Consider the following 17,653-nt stretch of genomic DNA (forward strand, 5'->3'; position numbering starts at 1 on the left):
ATAGTTTATTTAGTACCAGAATTCCTTCTATAAGTAAGTGGATTGACAATACACCTGCTCGGAAAAACAGCTTACGGTTATTTACTGTTGGTTAAAAGCTTGACGAAAAAGTTGGCGTTGGCGTCTACCGTAAGAAGCCAAAAGTAAACGTTTCGGCTCGTCTTTCGAATTACTGAAGTGTATTTCAGGCTGAAATTCCAGCCAGTATGCAGGGCAGATTCCACCGATCTTCCCTTGCAATAAGCATGTTGGGTATGCGACAACCGACCCCGAGCAATTTCGCTTCTTATGTGCAGGTCAATCAGTCTCTCAAGGGTTTTCAGCAAAAAAGATGAGAGACTGATTGGCCTGAAGTCCTTAGGGGAGACATGCGAACTCTTGCCTGCCTTGGGTATAAAGACAACCCTTATAGCCCTCCTTGATCTTGGTATATAGCCCCTGGTTCCCAGCTCACATAGATAGGGCTCAAGCAACGGCATACCTCCACAGATTTCTGCAGTTGTGCATGAATGATGCCGACAGGACCAGGCAACTTGAAGTGTCTAAAGGAGTCAATGACCCAAGCCAGGCGGCGCTTATCGAGCAACCAGCCCCGGTCTCGAATGCAAGTTAAATTGCTTTCCAGGCCGATGCTGGGCTCGTCGGAAAATGAGCGTCGAGAAGTAATTTCAGTGACTCCTTGCCACTCATCGCCCAACGTCCCAATTCGTCTCTTAAGTACCCCAAGGGAGCGGAACTCTTGTATCGCTTGAAACGGATTTATTTTTCGAAATGGAATCGCTGATTGAGCTTTTGGGGAACATACGGCTAAAATGAATTAAAATGTAAAGAATTTCTGCTTCAATATCCTTGCGAATGCCCAGTTTTGAGGCATAACGGAGCCCAGATACTCGATTGCTTTTCAATACGAAATATATGTAAATAAGATTTCCATAACTGGCATAGGTAAGTAGCTTTTTCTAGTGGTCAATACAGGTTTTTTACATAACGCGGTTTTCAACTTATAATTCAATAATGAACAAATGAAAAGAATTACACATAGAATTTCCCTTTAAATGTGAGATTTGCTTATGGTATTTAAAGCAATATTTGCTGATACAAAGGAAATGCCATAAAGTAACTCAACTGCGAAAGTTTCAGTTAAATGATTCACCCAAAAATTGGACTAATTTCGATTTGAAGTACAAAAGCATTGTCGAAGTCATGGAAAATTCCGGTAGAAGAGTGGAAATTTTCAGCAAACACTGCGCTGAAATACTTCGATACGACTTGAAAAGTTTAAAAATATGAAGAGTTGGAGTGATGCGAAGATGAAGAGAATTCAGCGAAGCTCCTAAATTGCGAGTTGCTCATAACGCAGCACATATAATAGTTACACACACACACACATATGCAGTATTTTTAAAGTGCTTGTGTACTCTCACTATTTCAAAAGCATTCGTACATAAATTTGTGTATGGGAGAAAAACTTTAGTCTATGCATTGCGCTTCTGCCATTCAACAGTAAAGATGGGCATGCTGAATTACGCCATGAAATAATAATTTATACATTCGGTTTATGTTCGAATAATCAGCACAATCACAAATATTTTCGGGAAGATGTATTCTGGAGGATTTATTTTTCGATTTATTTTGGATTTATTTTTCAATTTATTTCTCGAAAAAAAAAATTGTCCGTTTCCAATTTCACGGCGAACAAATATTTGTCGGAAATATTGTGGGAAGCAATTCTGTATTTTTGGCAGTTCTTATGTGAATGTTGAAGTTTATTCGCTGCATTGAACTATCTAAATAGCAGCAGAGCAAAAAACTGCTGAGGTGGAGCGTTAGAGTTTTAAGAAGGCATTTTCGCAAAAAAACTAACCCATTTGAATTCACGCTGTGATTTACTGTTCTTTTATTAAAGTTTCCATTAATATTTCAGCTTCATAGGTTTGCGAAGAGCTATAGACTAAGGGAAGTCGCTTTCTAATGTTTCTTAGAGGTGAAGCATAATAAAAATCAATTTGATGCTTCGGCTAATGTTAAACTTAGTATAGCTTTACTTTTTTGTGCAGAAGTTGGATATTAAAGAAATGTCAGCGCTTCTTTAGCCGAATCAAGATGTAAAGCTGTAAAGTGGAAGAGAGGAGGCATATAAAAACATTTGCACTCATTTCGAAGTTTTCTCTACGCTAAGCGAAGAACTCTCTTCTTCTTCTTAATTGGCGCGATAACCGCTTACGCGATTTTGGCCGAGTTTAGCAAAGCGCGCCAGTCGTTTCTTTCTCGTGCTAACCGGCGCCAATTGGACACACCAAGTGAAGCCAAGTCCTTCTCCACCTGGTCTTTTCAACGCAGAGGAGGCCTTCCTCCTCCTCTGCTACCACCAGAGCGGAGCGTTTGTATCCATTCGGACGAGTTCGGGCTTGATGATACGTTGCATTTCAAGGCTCACATTGTTTTCGGTGTTAATGCTGGTTCCTAAATAAACGAAGTCTTTTATAACCTCGAAATTATAACTGTCAACAGTGACGTGGGTGCCGATACGCGAGTGCGCCGACTGTTTGTTTGAAGACAGGAGGTACTTCGTTTTGTCCTCGTTCACCACCAGGCCCATTCGCTTTGTCTCTTTATCCAGTTTGGAGAAGGCAGAACTAACAGCGCGGTTATTAAGGGCGATGATGTCAATATCATCGGCAGACGCCAGCAATTGTACTTCTCTTCTTCTTAATTGGCGCGATAACCGCTTACGCGATTTTGGCCGAGTTTAACAAAGCGCGCCAGTTGTTTCTTTCTCGTGCTAACCGGCGCCAATTGGACACACCAAGTGAAGCCAAGTCCTTCTCCACCTGATCTTTCCAACGCAGTGGAGGCCTTCCTCTTCCTCTACTACCACCAGCTGGTACCGCATCGAATACTTTCAGTGCCGGAGCGTTTGTATCCATTCGGACGACATGACCCAGCCAACGTAGCCGCTGGATCTTTATTCGCTGTGCTATGTCTATGTCGTCGTAAAGCTCATACAGCTCATCGTTCCATCGTCTGCGATATTCGCCGTTGCCAACGTGCAAAGGTCCAAAAATCTTGCGCAGAATCTTTCTCTCAAACACTCCAAGCGTCGCTTCATCGGATGTTGTCATCGTCCAAGCTTCTGCGCCATACGTAAGGACGGGCATGATGAGAGTCTTGTAGAGTGTTAGTTTTGTTCGACGAGAGAGGACTTTACTGCTCAGTTGCCTACTTAGTCCAAAGAAGCACTTGTTGGCAAGAGAGATTCTACGTTGGATTTCAAGGCTGACATTGTTATCGGTGTTAATGCTGGTTCCTAAATAGACGAAGTCTTTTACAACCTCGAAATTATAACTGTCTACAGTGACGTGGGTGCCGATACGCGAGTGCGCCGACTGTTTGTTTGAAGACAGGAGGTACTTCGTTTTGTCCTCGTTCACCACCAAACCCATTCGCTTTGCCTCTTTATCCAGTTTGGAGAAGGCAGAACTAACAGCGCGGTTGTTAAGGCCGATGATGTCAATATCATCGGCATACGCCAACAATTGTACGCTCTTATAAAAAATTGTGCCTGAGCGATTAAGTTCTGCGGCTCGTACGATGCTCTCCAACATCAGGTTAAAGAAGTCACACGACAGCGAGTCACCCTGTCTGAAACCTCGTTTGGTATCAAACGGCTCGGAGAGGTCCTTCCCAATTCTGACGGCGCTGTGGGGATACCAAATTCAGACATCGCGGCATACAGATAACTCCTTTCCGTACTGTCGAATGAAGCTTTGAAATCGACGAAAAGATGGTGTGTGCCGATTCTCCTTTCAAGGGTATTTTCCAAGATTTGGCGTATTGTGAACATTTGGTCGATGGTAGACATTCCAGGTCTAAAGCCCCACTGATAAGGTCCAATCAGTTGGTTGACGGTGGGCTTCAGCCTTTCACACAATACGCTCGCTAGGACCTTATAGGCGATATTTAGAAGACTAATCCCGCGGTAATTGGCACAGATTGCGCGATCGCCCTTCTTCAATTCCGTCGTCGACGATTGGGGTATCGAGATCTTCACATTCTCTGTGACATGCGCAGCTATCACTGTTTAACAGGTTCGGGAAGTGTTCCCTCCATAATTTAAGATTGCTCTGGATGTCAGTCACCAGTTCGCCGTCTTTGTTCTTCAGGAAAAATTTATTTGGTCTCACGCCAATACTTAGCAAGGGCGCAAAGTATAAACAAAAATTACATGTTTCTTCGCTTCTCGCATCATGTTTGCAAGTAATTCTAGATGACTTTTATTTGTTGTAGTTTTTGACCTAAAACCAAAGCTACTTTTCACTCAAACCACAATTTCCATTTCACGAAGTTCGCTTGTGATAAGAGGAAATAGGATGCATCCTTTGGGAGTTTTTATTTATGACAGGAGGTAAGATAATAGAGAGCAATCTGCCGAGAAGCTTCTATTCAGAAACGGGCTTAATATTTTTGGTAATATTACATACCCTTATACTCTAAAAAACAGCCATTTACGAGTGGCACGAGCGCGTCAGAAGAGATCGAGAGTCCAGCCAGGATGACGAATGTAGAAAAGTTGATCAATAACCGCAAATTAACCATCAGAGAGCTGACAGTGGACTTGAGGTTTGCTCATGAATCTACTCAGCACATTGTAGTTAATGATTCGGGTTTGCGGTCAAGACCTAAAGTTTTTTTAAAAAGGGACTGCCTTGATACCGCCAGGGGCATGATTCCCAACCATGAATCCGACCCAAAATTCATCAAACGCATCAGTACTGGAGATGAGACATGGATTTATGAGTACGACACGCAAGCCAGACATCAATCGGATGAGTGTAGAGCTCCGAATGAACCAACACAAAAAGCGATACCCACGGTTTTTATGGGTTACCACGGTATTATATACCAGAAGGTCAGGTTCAGAAGGTCAAGCAGTTTATAGGGAGTATGAGACATTTGCGAGAAGCCAAAAAAGAAAGGATTTATGGGAAACAATTAGTGGATTTTTTACTATGATAACGCACCCTCGCACGGTGCCATTATTACTCGAGAAATTTTGACAAAAAATGAAACGAATACTACCCAATGGGCATCGAATTCTTTGATGTGGCTTTCTACGATTTCTTTCTGTTTGTTTTAGTCAAAAAGCCACTACGGAGAACGTATTTTACCAGCCGGAAGGAAGTAGTGGAAAATATCGAAGATGGCTCTGATGGCTCCACGGAAAATAGAGTTCCAGAAATGTTTCGAGAGCTGGATGAAACACTAGCATAAGTGCGTTGGAGTACTTTGAAGGCGATAATATCACTTTTGGGAAATAGACTTGTTTGTATTTGGATGGTTAGGTTAGGTTGAAGCGGTTGTCCTGTGGGACACACTCAGGCTCATAGCCGCGTGGAGAGCTTGTCCCTATCTCTAACCTAAAACCAGTGTGTGCTTTTCAAAAATTTTAAAATAACTCTGATTTCTGTAGAACTGCGATCTTTTAATTCATTAAAAAATTGTCTACCCAGAATAGTAAATCTGCGTCTGGATAGAGCAGGGCAGTGGCACAGTAGGTGCGAGATTGTCTCTTCCTCGTCCTCATCTAGACAACTTCTCCAGAAGTCATGTGTTTGCACACCCATCCTTTGGGCGTGTCTTCCTATTAGGCAGTGCCCCGTTATGACTGAGATTAATGTGCTAAGACTGTGTTTATTTTGGTTTAGCAGAGATTCTGTGCGTTTAGCATTTAGAGTCGGCCACAGTTGACGGGCGATTTTGCAGGTGGCTTTGCATTTGGAAATTTCTGAATAAATTCCTGGCACTTTTTAATCAAAGTGGTAAGTGTAAACTGCCACAAAACAACCACAAGCTCACAAATTAATGTCTTTCTGAAGGAAAATTCGCAGCTATAGTCAACACTACTATGCATTTACCAGTGATATCGAGATATTTTGTCCCTCCTGATGTCTACTACTTTTACGCTAAACAAATGCAATTGCTCACCATTGCTACTAAGTAATGTACAAATCCCACAAAGAGATTGCGCCACATACCGTGGAGTATACTTTCAAATACTTAGGCGTCTTGGTAGCCATCGAATTAGCTTTCGAGACCACATGGAGTACGCTAGCAACAAAGCTGCGACCGCGACAGCAGCCCTGGCTAGAATAATGGCGAATATTAGAGGACTAAACAGCAGGCAAGACAGGTCCTGGCTGGAGTAGTGAGGTCTATCGTCTTATAAGGCGCGACAGTTTGGCGCGATGCATTCCAACACGCTTCATACGTACGAAGCAGTAACTCCACGTCCTGCTTGTGTGCACTTAGATTCTGCTCTGCCTTCAAGAAAGTCTCAGAAGATGCGGCGCTCATCATAGCTGGTCTATGCCCACTTGACCTGATAGCGCAGGAAATGTGCGAAATGAGACGTACGAGTATGAGGAACAACCAAGCCCAATGCGACCAACTGGCACTGAGAAAATCAATAAACCACCGCTGCATGGGCCAGTGGCAGACGGGATGGGACAGTGCAAATAAAGGCAGGTGGACCCACCTATCCAGAGATGAAAACGCTGGTAAACTGACGATACTGCTATTAGAAACTAACTTTTCTGTGGTAACGAACAGTGACATGGGGGGAGGGGCCATACAGATCCGACAGGGGTGGTTTTCTTCAGATATGACTTAACAGTGGTGGTAATAGGCAGATGCAGCTTGAGAAATTTTGCATCAGAACAGTAACTAACGTTGAGTGCAACACTCAAACCGCCTCCCGACGAAATACTTGACGGTAGTACCGGGGGGATCGGTACTTTGACGGTAGGAGGTTTTGTTCGTGTTAAAGTCGCACACTGACGGGGTAAGGCTTTCGATGCTTCCTTCTCATAAAATCAAAAAAAAAAAAAAAAACATACCGGAGTTCATCTAGACACACAACTGACCTGTCGAAAGTACATTGAAGCTAAAAAACCCAAACTAAAGCTGGAAACTATTAATCTCTACTGGTTGATGAATGCTTACTCGCCCCTCAGCTTGGAGTCTATTTGCACGTAGGGGTTCGAAAACTGGAGCACTGCCAGCAACAGCAGTATCGAAATTTTTGAACGAGTGCGATTAAAAATACTGTGAACAATCATAGAAACCTCACGGAATTTTAAAAATAGAGACACTCAAAAGTTGGTTGATTATGACAGTTATAGCTTGTAACATTAGAGTTATGGACAATCTCAATAATAGATATTTATGCCGGATCTTAATGAGGTGGAGAGCAGCACGTGAATCAAGTTTGGGGGAATTGTATTAAGTCATTTACTAATTTAAGTCGGCAAACGTAGCCGAATCGGTTGGTGCGTGACAAAGTTTTTTCTTAGAGCGGTCGTCCCCCGGCAGACAATGGCAAGCGTCTGAGTGTATATTTGCCACGAAAAAGCTCCTCATAAAAAATCATATGCTGTTCGGAGTCGGATTAAAAATGAAGACGAAGGAGGATCTTGGCCCAATAAAGGGGCACCGCCTATTTGTTCAAGTTTTATTTGCTTCAAATTTCTTGCCTTGGGTTCATGCTTTTTACCAAATTAGACTACTTTTGGATAATTGAAACAGAGTTATCACGTGCATATACAGATGCATTTTGTAAAATTGCTCTTATATGGCAGGTGGGCGCGGTTATTGACCGATTTCAGTACCAACCTATCTTGGACAGAATAATATGTGTACCAAGTTTGCTTGAAATACGGACGGACATTACCAAATAGGCTCCTTTCCTCATTCTGCGCATTTTGGTATATACAGCCATGGTCATATAAATACCACATTTCGACTTTGAAAGCAAAGAGTTGAATGTGTTTTTAAATGATTAATTTTTATTGGGGAAAAAGCAACATAAGAAATAAAAAACTTATTTACTTCCACTTTAAAACAAAAAAAATGGTAAAAAAAAAATTATTTCTTTATATTTACGAGACATATAAATAACACATCCTTAAAAATAGCTAAGTAATATAATAATATTGTTTTACCAGATTAGTATTTTGACCTATACCCACCGTTTTTGATTACTTCTTCAAGCCCATGCTTTCTACAAGCTTGTGGCATCTTTCCTTTGGAAGCGAATGCCTAGCCTCCTCAACTGCGGCCCACAAATTATCAAAATTTTCAAAAATTTTGTTAGCGATTTTGACCTTAACGTCATTCCACAAATTTTCTATTGCATTGAGATTAGGGCTCTGCGCCGGCCAATCCAGTACATTAATTTTTTCTCTTCTGAGCCATTGCTTCACTGTCTTTGCAGTATGCTTTGGATCATTGTCCAGCATAAATGTTCAATTTAATGGCATAAACTCACACATTTTAAACTGGAGTATATCCAGATACTGAAATCTTTCCATTTTACCAACCACGCGAACAATCGGCCAAGCACCATGCCAGGAAAAAGCTCCCCCAACCATGATGCTTCCGCCGCCGTGTTTGATCGTCTTTTTTGTGAACCTAGGATTTGGTGCTAATTTTTTTGCACGACGTACAATAGTTTTCCCATCTGGTCCCATCCTATTTATTTTGGTTGCGTCGGTCCAAAGCACGTTTTTCCAAAACTGAATAGATTTGTCTTCGTGGGTTTTTGCAAAGGCAAGTCGGTGTTTGATATGTCTTTTTGAGAGGAGTGGTTTTTTTCTGCTTATGCGGCCAAACAGCTGGGCTACGTTAAGTCGCCTTTCTACAAGCTTTATGGATACCTGTAGACTTGAATACTCTGCGCGGGCATGAAAAGAATAAAAAATAATGCACATAAGTACCCTGTAAATATGTACAAATAAATGTAGACAAATGCAAGAATATTGCATATTTACTTCAAAGTCCATGAAGTAATTTTGTGCTGACTTACTTTTTCATATATTACATATAGGCTAAATAACCACGCACACACACTCACACTCACACCATCCAAAACTGCAGCCTTTCTTGCAATCACGCATACCCGTCACTGTCGAACACTCTTGGTGCACGTGCCCTTATTGCCCGCTATACCTTGATTCACTCTCCTGAGATGACTGTCGCTGACCCTCTCACAACGTCCTTCAACGCCGCACAACCCGCCAATATATGCACCATTGCTGTTTGTGGCGGCTGTAGCAAAAATCAAAACAAAACACCTCAAACCCCGCTACACCGCTCTTCGGTGTCCTCGTACAGGACAGTTGAGTTGCAATTAATGAATCCGCAGAACGTTGCGAGGTAACGCGAAGCCATCCAATGTTTCCTTCGCATGCAATGCGAAGTTCACACAGAGCGTGGGGTGATGCAGGCGCGTGAGTAAAAATGAGTAAATCATGCTAGGAAATAGCGTGACGAGTGTCGATAAGAGAGAGAGAAATAGCGAGAGCGAAAGAAATTGAAAGAGGAGCAAAATGTAGCGCGTGAATTGCATGAAAAGTATACGCTAACATGCGACGATTGCAACAAACTATTGGCTACTTGCTACTTGCAATCGTTAGGAAGCGACGCCACGAATGTAGGATGAGGTGGTTATATGTAAACATTACTTGCGGAGCGAAAGGATAGCAAGCAATTTAGGTGAGCGCATCAAATCGTGCCGATGAGTGCGAGCGAGTGTGTGAAACCGGTAGTAAAGAAATAGGGACTTTCTGCTAAAGAGCTAGTTCCAACGTGACTAGTACACAACGTGACTGTTACCGTATAAGCCGAAAAGTCGACGGGCACTTCAGCTTTGTGAGCTGACTAATACTTTTGATGTGCTGCGTTGATAGTTTGATTCATGACTGAAGAGGATGCGGTCTTTCAAATCTTATACATACATTTGGTGTATTTAATTGGAGACATACAAATTTTATATAAAAAATTCAGTATTAAAGTTTCCCCAAGGTAGTATCCCTGAGCTCCTGTGCTCTGTTCTTTTCATCAATGCTCAAAAGATGAAAAGAAGCATTTTCCAAATTTCTTGCTTTACGCTGACGACTTTACACAGCTTTTCATCCATCACAGATTTTCGAAACTCAGACAACCCCTGCTCCAGGCTGTCGAAGAACGGAGCACCATAATCGTCTAGCTGCCAAACCCGGACATTTAACGAAAAAGTACTCAACAGTCTCTTTCTCTGAAATAACCCGATAGCTTCTACAATAGCTTTTAAGCGTGTATGCCGATCGTCCAATGACCGGTGAACACAGCTACGAGTTTGGTAATTAAAGGGCGTGGAGTCCCCCGTCTGTTGTACTGGTGTCAACGGGTTTTTGAAATAGCACATGTACCGGATGGAAGACCTCTGAGGCCAACTCAGTCAATCCCTTCCTGGCAAGCTCGTCGGCAATTTCATTTCTCTCTATGTCCCTATGTCCTAGAATCCTTATCAGAGAAATGTAAAGGAGCTCACTAGTTTGGATCAGCGCCTTGATCATGGCTTAACTATCGGAAAAATGTCAATATCTCCCTCGTTTCCACGATCCCTAAGCAGTTTGCATGCCTGCAGCATCGTAAAGGCTTCTGCTTCAAAAACACTAGCAGTATTCGGCAGTTTTACGGAAATTAATTGGCTGACTTAGAGCAAATCCCTGCTGCGACTCCCCATTCTATTTTAGAGCCGCCAGTAAAGACAGAGGTGCCAGCATCGGTACAGGTTTTCGCCTCGTTTCATTCCTGCATATTTTGAAAGATGGCCCTGGCACCACCCTCAAACTCCAGTTAGCGGATATAAATAGAAACCTGTACGAAGGTCAGAGAAATACGGTGCTAATTGCTTAAAAATGTTACCATTCCGCTTGAGAGATTGCCTCCAGAGGCCAGCCTCTTGTAACCTGATTGTATTTTGAGCAGCGAGTCTTCCTTCAGTTATATATTTGCAAAAGTTTTGATCAGCGGCACATCACTAGAGTTTTATATTTGCTCTGTAGGAAGATTTTGTATTCCAAGACTTGATAAAAATAAAAAATTAATAAATGAAAAATGAATTAATAATAAATGCGCCAGTTCAAAACGAGCCAAACAATTCGATTTCTCCGCTTGCAAGAATTGGAAATCAGCGGAAGCTACCGCAAGCGCAAGTACTAGCAAGTATATTCATCTTTTCTTCCTGTAGCAATCGATCCAAACTGTACACGATTCAACATCCGTTCGCGAAAATGGAATTTGAAAGCTTTGTGTGGGAAAATGGTGTATACCGGTTCTGGGCCTTAATGAACTAGTTCTGTGCCTTAATGAACTTGTTCTGTGCTAGTCGTAAAATTGTAAGTTTTACTGCAAGGTATGGTTGGAAAAGTGAGAGAGAGGTCGTGTGTGTGTGTATGTGTATCTTTATCAGAGCGCTGGAGAGTGTAAATTAAATATGTTACCATTGCCTTCGTGGCATGCACTGTCACAGCTGTTATTTGTTGTGTTGCTGGTGCGGTTAACTTTTATATACCCTCTATGAAATAAAAACGGAAAATAAGATATTATATGTAGGTACGAAAAAGAGATGTTTGCCATCTACGTAGTTAGAATCACTTTATATAGGACACTAAATTGGAAACTTATTAGCAAATGCAGTGCAAGTGCTTTCGCCTGAATTTTCACAGCCACTTCTACATAGAGCATTAAGGCTCCGTGTCTGAAATAGTGCCAGGAATGACTGTCGGTCTTATAGGTATTAGATGTTTTCAGGCCACAGCTTGTAGTTATTGCCAGAAATTTACTAAAATAAGAGTAATACTGCTGGGCTTTCTGGAAACCAGCGATAACGTTTCGAGCCACTGTGGCGTACTGCAGACTGATGCGGGTGTTAGTTTTATTATATTTTCAACGGTTTGAAATTTTGTGTAGGGAATCTGCAACTTTTTGGTGAACAAATCAGGTCCTGGCGTTCTTTGTCTTGATATTGATAGTAGTGTAATGCTGGTCGTCTTAATTTTTATGAATTCTTTTTCTCGGAAATTCATACTACGGAAGAGTAGTATTCGAAAGGGGAGGAGAGGGCTTAATTGGAGTCGTTCTTATAGGAGTTCAATTTATGAGCTCGGCATAATAGGAGAGATTACATGCGCTGGATGTGCTGGAAATTACTTTACACAAAAAGGTGATCAATTTAGAGTTATCGGAATTTAAATTGAAATAAAATATCAAATAATTTAAATTGATTGGGCAATCTTTATTATTTTTGCATAGAACCATTCCCGAAATTTATGTTTTAAAGATAGTCCCTTTGGAATGTTGGCCGCAACTGCGCCGTAATTCGGCCATCCGCAAACAACAATTCGGAATGACTCACTGGAGGACTATGGTCGGCATCTCGTGAATAACTTAAGTGATGTTGGTTTGGTTTATCCAACAAGCATTTAGACTTAAGATACCCCCACAAATAAAAGTCGAATGGTGTGATATCACACAATTTTGGTGACCAATCCAATGGTCCGAGATGAGAAATGAATTCCTCACCGATACGATGGCACAGTAAATCCATTATTTCACGGTTTGTATGACAAGTAGCGCCGGCGGCGTATTTTACTGTTACATTGGCGCCAGCCTCGTCTTTGAAGGAATATGTGTCGATGATTCCTCCCGCCCATGGGCTGCACTAAACGGTTGTTTTCAATGGACTGTTTTGTTGGACAATGTAAGGACTGTTTTTGAATGGCTTCGGATTGCTCTTCAGCTCAATTACCATAATTTTGCTTATTCTCCTAGCTATTAACCCAGAAATGGATCTCATTGCTGAGCACCATAAGTTGTCGATTTTCGTAATACATTCATACGATTTCCTAACGGTGTTGAGACGCAAGACTTTCCACCATGAAAGGGCAATGAATACTGCAAAAAAGAATGCACTTAGTTTGACAGTAGTCACGCGTAATGTGTCAAAAACAAACTCTAATTGGGAAAGTACTTCCAATCTGATCACCCTTTATTTATTTAGTAATACTCTTTCATAAACTATATAAGTATTGTATATAAAATCCTCTAAATCCTAGTTGGATCATAGAGCGTCTTGATGAGTCGCTAGGATATGGTGTCTTAGGTCAGTTGGCTGCTAGCCTACCAGTATTCTAAGTAATAAATAAACTATCGGCACCTCCAATCAGGTGTTTGCCTGTTTTGATCGGAGAGTGGTATTTACTTTACCACTTATCCTGCATAATGCCGAGCCTTTCCTGATTCGCCACTTGGAGGCGCTTCCGATGAGAGACAGACAATAAATCTTTGACACGCACAATTGTTATTTTTCATAATAAATTTGTAAATTTTGTTTATTTTACAAATTTACCCAAATTTGCTTAACATTTTTATCATGCTTGATTTTGACACTTCTTCTTTACCTGCAATTCGTACTATTTCATTTCTGATATCAAAGCTAATTACATTTTGTGCATTCTATTCCATAGTTTTTGACCAGACATCGATCAATTAATTTTTTACTCATCCACCGATTAAGATGCAACCATAGCAATCAGCTGTTCTGATCAAACATAATGCCGTACCATAAAGCCATAACCACAACTGTAAGCAGCTGTGAAAAACTTTGCACTTGTTTTGATATTCGCGAGAAAAATTTGAATATTAGAAATGAACGACGAAAAATTAATTGACTTATCGGGAAATTATGACAAAATGCAAATGCTGCCATTTATTCCAATTGAATATCAGCTGTTAATGGTTGCGACATGACTAAGCGACGAATGCTATTGTATAATGTTGCGGCAATGGTATAATTATGACTGTGGAGTTATGGCTACGGCGCCACTAATTGCAGCTTTATGCTCGCATTAAACGCTTAATCAGACATTGAGAAATTGGTCCCTAAAAGTTCGATATTTGTTGCATATTTTACTAGTGTTCAAAATGTGGAAAATTATATTTAACGTAAGATAAGCATAAACAAATTGATTGCCTGCGTTTGTGTGAAAAATTCCAAATGATTTTAAAGGTTGCTGGGTATTTTAATCTTCGAAGTAGTGAAATAGTATCTGAGACTCCAACATTTTATTTCTATTATTTCCGACTCTTGTGCAGATTTTTGTGTAATAGAAACAGGTTTTGAAAATCTAGATAACTAACATTATGACTTTGGTTTGCTCCATAGGTATACCCATAGCTTAGGTGTATAGGAATACGGGCAGCGTATGCAGCTTTGATGTTAAGGAAAGATATATACGAAGTCTTTGGAAAAATCAGGTGAAGAAGCACCTGACTTCACTTGGTGTGTCGCGGCCAAAATCAAAAAGAAGAATATACGAAAGTTTAGTGAGGAGCTCAACAAAAAAATCAACAGATAAAGAAATCAGTGAGTACAAAATTTTTATCGTTACTTTGCTGCGTTATTCCCATTTAGTGATATTTGGCAATCCGCGAAAATACGCACAAACAGCAATTAAAAAAATATTTTTTTTTTGTTTTCTGAAAGTTAACAGTAATAGGAAATTGTGAGATAATTCTTCAATTTTATTAATTTAAAGTTATAATTCACATTCCACAATATTGCCAAGTTTTATAGCGAGCAAAAAGTAGTCCAATCCTTTGAGCCGCTTTTTATTTGTTGCTGTTTGAAAATTGATTTAATGATTTTATAAGACATTTTAGCCTATAAAAACCCCTCTTTTGTAAGTTCATCGAGTTTATGTCTAAGAAAAGCTTTTCAGTTGGGATTAGCTTTAAAATACAGAAAATCCTGTGCAAATCGGAGCATTCTAATACCCAATATTAGCGCACATATCTTGGGACTTTGTTTCGTTAGATGTAGAGAAATGTGCCTACATACAGACGAGTATATCCGCACAAAGTGTTGATGGTATTTAATAATCGATGCTTTGCGAAAGCGTATTCTCTTGTTATTGTTTACAAAAAACGGCTTACTGTTTTTGTTGATGTTGCAACTGCGGATGTCTCACAGGAATATCCGCAGTGCCAAGCAACCGTACTTGTGCATATGTATGTGTAGGTATCCACTCGCGAAGGAGTTTCGTGCCGCATGCTAAGTTTCGTAAGTTAGTTGTGGCAGGTTTCAGTTTGTGGCAGCCGACGAGCGAGAGCAGTTCGAAGCAGCGGAGAAAGCAGCCGACGCAACAGAAATTTCATAACAAAATATTGGGACAAACAGCACTTGCTGCAAGCAAGCAGAAGTGCAGGCCGAGAGCGCAAAGTGGGAGCACAAGGAAAAAGTAGTTGAAGTGAATTTTAAATTAATCAAAGAAAAAAATTCAGTTTACAGAAAAACGAAAATATTAACTGGAAAAGTGCAACAAAAATGTTTTACATGCATTATTAACACAAACAATAACAATAACAAAATTGTTGTGCAAAATAAAAACATTTAAACCAGATACAGAAAATTTCGTTGCTTTCGTTCGAAGGCTCCAAAAAACAAAAAAAAGTAAAAATATGCATTGCTAAAGTAGTGCGAACGAATTTTAGGGAGAACCCTTAAATTGTAGGAGCAGTGCAGTTGGGGATATAAATTTCATATGTTATTTCAGTGCAAAGTATTTTGAGTGTTGAACGGAAGTTTGGCTGACTGCTTTAAAAAATAATATCAAACACCAAAATAGTTGCCAAAAGAAACAGCAAAATCATTGTCGCAGCAACTGTGGTAGCGGCAGCAACGCCAGCAGCAGCCACACCATAAGCAGCAGAAAAGGCATCTACAACCCCAACGCAACCAACAACGACGGCAGCGACGATAACAATCGACGCTTGAAAATGTCAACACTTCCGTTTTTGTTGAGCGTCGCCGATGAGCTCGATAACATCAACTCGCAGTCATATATGGACGACTTCGGGTTGGGCTTCCATCCGCACCGTCAATACTATCGCACACCCACCATCCAATTGTCCTTGCCCGCCAGTACCGACTGGATGGAACATGAGCGCTCCCAGCGCTGCCGTTCGCATAAATTCGTCTTCGAAACACAAAACAATCTAACGGCCACGGCGGAGGGCGATGAGGCGGATGACACCGATGAGGCTGGCAATGGTGGCCGTGGCGGTGTGCTAGACGGCGGTGCAGACAATGCGTTCACAGATCGTTATGGCAGTGGCGCAAGCACGTCTGCCGCCAGTCGTCAAAAATACACTTCCTTATTGAACTCGAACAACGATGGTATTGCTGACAAAGGAGTCGTCAGCGGCAGCGGTAAGAGCGGCAAAGGTGGTGACGACGATACCATCGATAATACAGTGCAGATGTGTAACTTGTCGAAAAAGTGTTGCAAAAACTACTATCGACGCGGTGACGAACCAACATCGGCTGCATTGGCGGCCAAGGGGAAATCTGCAGAGGGTGGCTATCGTTTGCATGCCAAGTGCATGGAAGGCGCTAACTCATCGTCGGATGAGAGTTTGCAGAAACCCACATCGTCCATAGAGTTTTTGACGTGCTTCCTGGTGAAAAAGTCGCGTGCACCCAAAGGTGCGGGCATCAGCGGTAGTAGCAAGAAATCGTCGTAGGACACGGTTTCGAAGCGTAGAAGCAATTGTTTCTGAATATGTTGGCGAGGGCAGGACGGCGACAATGACGGCGACGATGCACGCCGAAGTTATAGGGGATGGGCGAGTTGTTGGCGAGGTGTTTGCGGTGATTGTGGTGAGATTGAATGCCAGCGTTGAAGCAGTGAAGCGGAGGTCAGGTGAAGGCGATTGATGATTTACGCAGTCACGCGGTTGTAATGCAGCTACAGTGCAACGCAATTGGGCAACTGAGTAGTTGAGTAGCTGAAGAACTGAAAAACGAATTGACGCGTTTTCACACTTTATTTGGCAATGAGTTTGCGAAGCTGTCAAGGGTAAAATGCAAGGACTTTGGAGTGCCGACGGGAGGGAGGTTGAAAGATTGCGGCTGAAAGTAGTTGGAAAATAAACGCGTCTTCATGAAGGGCAGCCATACAGTTGGAAGTGTGAGTTCACAGCTAATCTCACACACATACGTATCTCAAATATTATACTTACACACACACATACATTATATACACATATTTTAAGAATAAGTATGTATATGCGCATGTATCAATTTGAAAATAGTTGTAAACAACAAAAACCAAAAAAAAAACCGTAGTAAATGTTAAGTGAATGACGGGAAAAATATTCATGTGGTGCCTAATCGTTAGTTTCGTAGTTAAAAAAATTGCCAGAGGCCGTAGAAAATTAACAGATAATGGCTGAAAAGGCTTTGTTTTTTTTTTGAAATATGGTAAGCTTTAGTGAATAAATGTTAATGGAATGCTTGTATGTGTAGTAGTAATATTTAAGTAATAGTGCAGACATTTACACATACATATGCAAGCGTAATTGTGGTGTTAACGAGGCGGTGTTTTGGTGTTAACGGGCAGGATGTGAAGTCAGTGAGTTGGTTTAAGTAACTTAAAAAGATGCTCAAGTGGGTGAAATGCATTTTAGTGTATTTTTTATATGCAGATAAATGTATTTTTTCTTCTAATTTAGCACGAAAAATGAAAAAATAATAAATCTGTTTTAGTCTCTGGGAATAAAAACAGAAGATTTTTAATATTCATTTTGGTCACTTTTGCAGAGAAAATAATTTGCAGCAATTGAAAAGCACTTCAATTTTGAAGTTTTTGGAACTCCGCAAGGGGAAGTATTACAGTGCCTTTTTTAAATTCAAGTAGATGTAACTCAAGTAACAACCAGATATGACAGATTTTCAAATAATTCTATTCTGAAGAGATTTTATATTACC

The 17,653-nt window shown here is 41.0% G+C and overlaps 1 protein-coding gene across 1 annotated transcript; it reads left to right on the top strand.

The window, feature by feature from the left end:
* The first annotated feature begins 14,987 nt into the window (after window positions 1-14,987).
* On the top strand, window positions 14,988-16,934 carry LOC129242281 (uncharacterized). Its single transcript, XM_054878837.1, has one exon. It carries the CDS (start codon window positions 15,661-15,663, stop codon window positions 16,405-16,407), a length of 747 nt encoding a protein of 248 aa, XP_054734812.1. The 5' UTR covers window positions 14,988-15,660; the 3' UTR covers window positions 16,408-16,934.
* The last annotated feature ends 719 nt before the right edge of the window (window positions 16,935-17,653 follow it).

This window comes from Anastrepha obliqua, chromosome 3 (assembly GCF_027943255.1).
Source record: "Anastrepha obliqua isolate idAnaObli1 chromosome 3, idAnaObli1_1.0, whole genome shotgun sequence".
Lineage (NCBI taxonomy): Eukaryota > Metazoa > Arthropoda > Insecta > Diptera > Tephritidae > Anastrepha > Anastrepha obliqua.

Coding starts and splice junctions, on each gene's coding strand:
- LOC129242281 (XM_054878837.1), top strand. CDS start 15,661: ATGTCAACACTTCCGTTTTTGTTGAGCGTCGCCGATGAGCTCGATAAC.